The 4,004-nt window shown below is 48.6% G+C and overlaps 1 protein-coding gene across 1 annotated transcript; it reads right to left on the reverse strand.

The window, feature by feature from the left end:
- Positions 1-1,559: 1,559 nt before the first annotated feature.
- On the reverse strand, positions 1,560-3,120 carry LOC147959615 (uncharacterized). Its single transcript, XM_087532772.1, has 3 exons — positions 3,076-3,120; positions 1,709-2,467; positions 1,560-1,604 (listed from the first exon to the last, which is right to left on the reverse strand). The coding sequence occupies exons 1-3, from the start codon at positions 3,118-3,120 to the stop codon at positions 1,560-1,562; spliced, it is 849 nt and encodes a 282-aa protein (XP_087388898.1).
- Between the last annotated feature and the right edge of the window lie 884 nt (positions 3,121-4,004).

Below are 4,004 nucleotides of genomic sequence, written 5' to 3' on the forward strand. Positions count from 1 at the left end.
ACAAGATCCGAATCCAACAAAGGACGATACATAGGGTAACCGGTTCTTCTCCATGAGGAGGTCTTGATGTATTCTCCGTGAGGAGGTCTTGAATCCAAGGTGGATCTTCTGCATAGAGGGGCCGCGGTCTCTCTCGTGGAGTATATCCGATATGGATGAGCGAAGCTCTATTTCTCAAATGAGCTATCACGATGCTAACCCTAAAACGTAGGTGGGGGAGTATATATAGTCTAAGGGGCGAAGGGGTACATGGGCCACGGCCAAGATGCGCTGCACGCAGGCAGGGGGCGGATGTCCGGGCGTCGGGCCGGATGTCTGGGCCTTCCCGAGACGCCGGATGTCCAGGCGCTGGGGCCGGATGTCCGGGCTGGCAGGGTCCAGCCTTGTTGCTCTCTAGAATGGCGGGGTCTGGATTTTCGGGCTGGTTGCCGGATGTCTCGGGGCTCGGGATGCGCCGGATGTCCGGGCTGGTCGCCGGATGTCCGGGCCGTGTAGACTTGGTCGTTGGCTCCTTGCTACTAGTGACACTTCCAGGGGCCGGATGTCCGGGTCATGGGAGCTACCTCCGTCTTCTTCCGTCGTCGCTTCCATGCTTCCCTTGCGGATGGTGTAGTTGTTCCTTGGCACTTGCACTCCTCCTCGTCTGTAGTGTTCCGACAATAGCTATGCATGCACACGAGAGGGTTGTCAAGTAGTATACCATCCTCGAAGGGGTCAAGTGAGCACATGTAAAGGAGATGATTCACCTTTGGGGATGTCAAGTAGATGTCGCACGTGTCACTCGCCAAACGGACTCTTGACATGGTGATGTCCATAGGATGCTCCGCATCATCTCCCCTCCCTTAGGAAAGATCCGACCTTCGATCAAAAACCAAATCACCATGGGGAAGAGATGGCTTCGCCGTGTAGAAGTGGACGTTCACCAAGTACTTGTCATCTTGAAGCTCGAAATTGGCACTCTCCAATGTCACACCGTCTTGTGATTCCTTCAAAAGGAGTAAGGACAACAAACACTTGGAAAAACAAATGTGGTTAGCGTTAGTGCAAAACCAAGCATTCAAGAGGTTATTCCCCAAACAAGTGTCGTCATCATGCAAAGCATATGGTGTGACAAAGGATTGTGACATGGCATGAAGAATATCAATCGAGCACAAGCAAAGAAATCATGGGGACAAGGATGGGAATGTGAGGTAGTGATGCAAATATGTGTGACACGAGAAGAAGCATCTACCTCAAGTTCATAGCAAGCATTCACAAATTGCTCAATGAAAGGTCTATGGTACGCATAGGAAACATTCACAACACCAAATAAAATGAAGTGTCTAAACACATTGGACAAGTGTAAGACAATCCAAGCATAACGTGCATAGGGTGTAGTGAAGATAGTGTGGCACTCAACACGATAGAAAGAGCAATTGTTCATCATGTGCAAGGCAATCAAGTCAAACATGTAGCAATCAATGGGACATGGCATATGTGAAGTGATGACATTGTTGCAACCAAACATATGAGAGGAGCATGTAATCCAAGAATTGGATGCAACACACAAGGCATATATATCATGATGCATGGAATGGTGAAAATGACAAGTCAAAGAAAGATCTCTAACATGTGTGCAATCAAATGGTCCAATATGAACAAGAAGTCTCATGGTGCAAGCAACACAAGTAGTATGATCCACAATATCCATGCTCAAGAAAGATGTCACCTTGAAGGCGTGTCCTTGTGCATTCTTCACAATGCCGAAGTGGTAGGAAAGGTGTTGGAGAAGCGAGTCGTGGTCGAATGTATGAGGCTCGCTCTCAAGAGCTCGAATGGTCAACTCATGTGAAGCGGAAGTCGACACAAGGTCCGAGTATCCTTCACCTATGTTATCTTGTTCATTCCACTCAAGTGGTGTAGGTGAGGTGGGAAATACCAAATAGTGGTCATCTTCATCTTGATGGAACCATGTGGGCGGTGCATCATATTGCACCATGGCCATCGTCTTGTCCAAAGATAGGACGAAGTCATCACGAATCGGCACGTCATCATAGATGGGACCTAGCACCAAATGAGAAGACACAATAGAGGTAGAGGTTAAGTCATTAGAAATCGAAGTAGCCTCACATGCCCTATCAACTACCTCACTCTCCCTGTGTGGTGGTTCACTCACTCCCTCAAAATAGGTGCACTCAAACTCACATATGGTGGAGTCACTCATCTCACTCAAGTGGTGGGGGTTGTGGCTCTCCTCACATGGGAATTGTGGCAACACATCATATATAGGGCTAGTGGTGAAGTCACTCTCACTCTCAATATGGTGGCAAAAGTCACTCAAGTCATCATACGTCGCCGTGGTCGAAGGGAAAATCCCATGCTCAACCATCTCATTGTCGTCGCCGTGGATGAAGGCCGAAGATGGCACATCATCACTCTCGCCTCCTAAGATGGAAGCATCATCCTTGCTCGCCACCACATCGATCGCCTTCAAAGCTTGGTCCTTGATGGTCTCCGTAGTCGTACTTGTCGCCGCACCATCTTGAAAAAGAGTCAAAGTAGACTCGGCATCATCAATGCCACAAAGAGGGATGGCGGTGAAGTCGAACTTGGGAGCATCGTCTTGGAGCTCGTCGGGCTTGGACATCGTGGTGGTACTAGCCTCATGCTCGTTCTCATGGAGCTTGGTCATCGTGAAGTGAGCTTGGGGTCGAGAAGCTTTGGCCTTCATGAGTTCTTGTTCCACCTTGAGAGCACCAATGTAGTTGTCGTCGAGGGACTTGTAGTTCTTGAGGAAGATCATCTTGGAGATGTCGTTGTGCAATCCCATCATGAAGTGGAACTTCATAGAAATGGGTCGTCCACGTCGGCTCGTCACAAGGCAATCTTCATCTCCTCGAAGTACTCAGCGATGGACTTGGATCCTTGGATGGTGCTCTCCAATTGGCGTTGAAGTTGTTCCGTGTAGGTTGGAGGCACGAACTCTCGCCGCAAATCTCTCTTCGTCTTGGGCCAACTCATGCCATAGGTCTCCGAAGGTGCGTGAAGCCACCATGTGGACGCGTAGTCGTGGAAGCTTCTTGTGGCGCACTTCACTTGATCTTTGGGAGGAACTTTACGTAGCTTGAGGTAGTCGTCCATCAAACCCTCCCACTTGAGATACTCCTCGGGTTCTTGAGTCCCATAGAAAGGAATTGCGTGGTCAATGTCGAGGTCGTAGTAGCTCGTGGAAGTCGCGGACTTGAGCTTGGGGAGCTTTTCTTGAGGTTCTTGTGGGAGAAGATGCCGTATATCCGTAGGCGAAGATGCCTTGAAGTCGCTTGGCGAAGATGCCAAGGGAGATGGTGAAGTCGTTGAGCGGTTGTTGGTGTTGAGCTCCTGACGTTCACGTTCTTTTTGGTGATGGTGTCGATGCCGATGTGATCTTGCCGGAGATGGTAGCTTGGAGGCATGTGCTCTTGAGCGTCTTCTCGAAGATGAGGAAGACCGCTTGTAGGACTTGATGAGGGCTTTGATCTCCTCCATTTGAGCTTGCATCTTGGCGTTGTTGGAGTTGTTCATGGCATCGAACTCGTCGTTGTTGTTGTAGACCGAAGATGAAATGCCTTGCCTATCCATCACAAGACTAGAGCAAATGTGAGTGGAGAAAGGAGAAGAACTATACCAAATGTACCTTGACCGATGTTGAAGATGGATCAAAGATCACTCAATGATGTAACAAGGAAATAGCACAATTGGTACCGATCTTGTCGATTTCTCACACCTACATAAGTAAGGCTTATGGTGGAGCTCGGTGAGGATAGTGGCACAAACATTTAATGCAAAATGTTAGCAAGAGTCAATAATGTTTAAAGAGATTCACAAATTCGCAAGTGAAACAAGTAGACCAATAGCAATGAATGGCACACGGAGACGCACACACGGATAGATAAATGGGGTCGTGCAACCAAGGAATGAGCTCAAAATGTGGAATCCACAGAAAATGCTCTTGTTGCACAACTCTAGAGAGACGCTAGCATGATTGC

This window comes from Triticum urartu, chromosome 7A, assembly GCF_056163025.1.
Source record: "Triticum urartu cultivar PI428250 chromosome 7A, HENAU_Tu73, whole genome shotgun sequence".
NCBI classification, from domain to species: domain Eukaryota; kingdom Viridiplantae; phylum Streptophyta; class Magnoliopsida; order Poales; family Poaceae; genus Triticum; species Triticum urartu.

Bases quoted from the DNA above. Each gene is read 5' to 3' on its own strand.
- LOC147959615 (XM_087532772.1), bottom strand. From the start codon at position 3,120: ATGGACGACTACCTCAAGCTACGTAAAGTTCCTCCCAAAGATCAA. The intron at 2,468-3,075 runs GTGAAGTGCGCC...CAAGCTTTGAAG, and splicing joins AAGTTCCTCCCAAAGATCAA to GCGATCGATGTGGTGGCGAG. The intron at 1,605-1,708 runs GTGACATCTTTC...CACACATGTTAG, and splicing joins CACAAGGACACGCCTTCAAG to AGATCTTTCTTTGACTTGTC.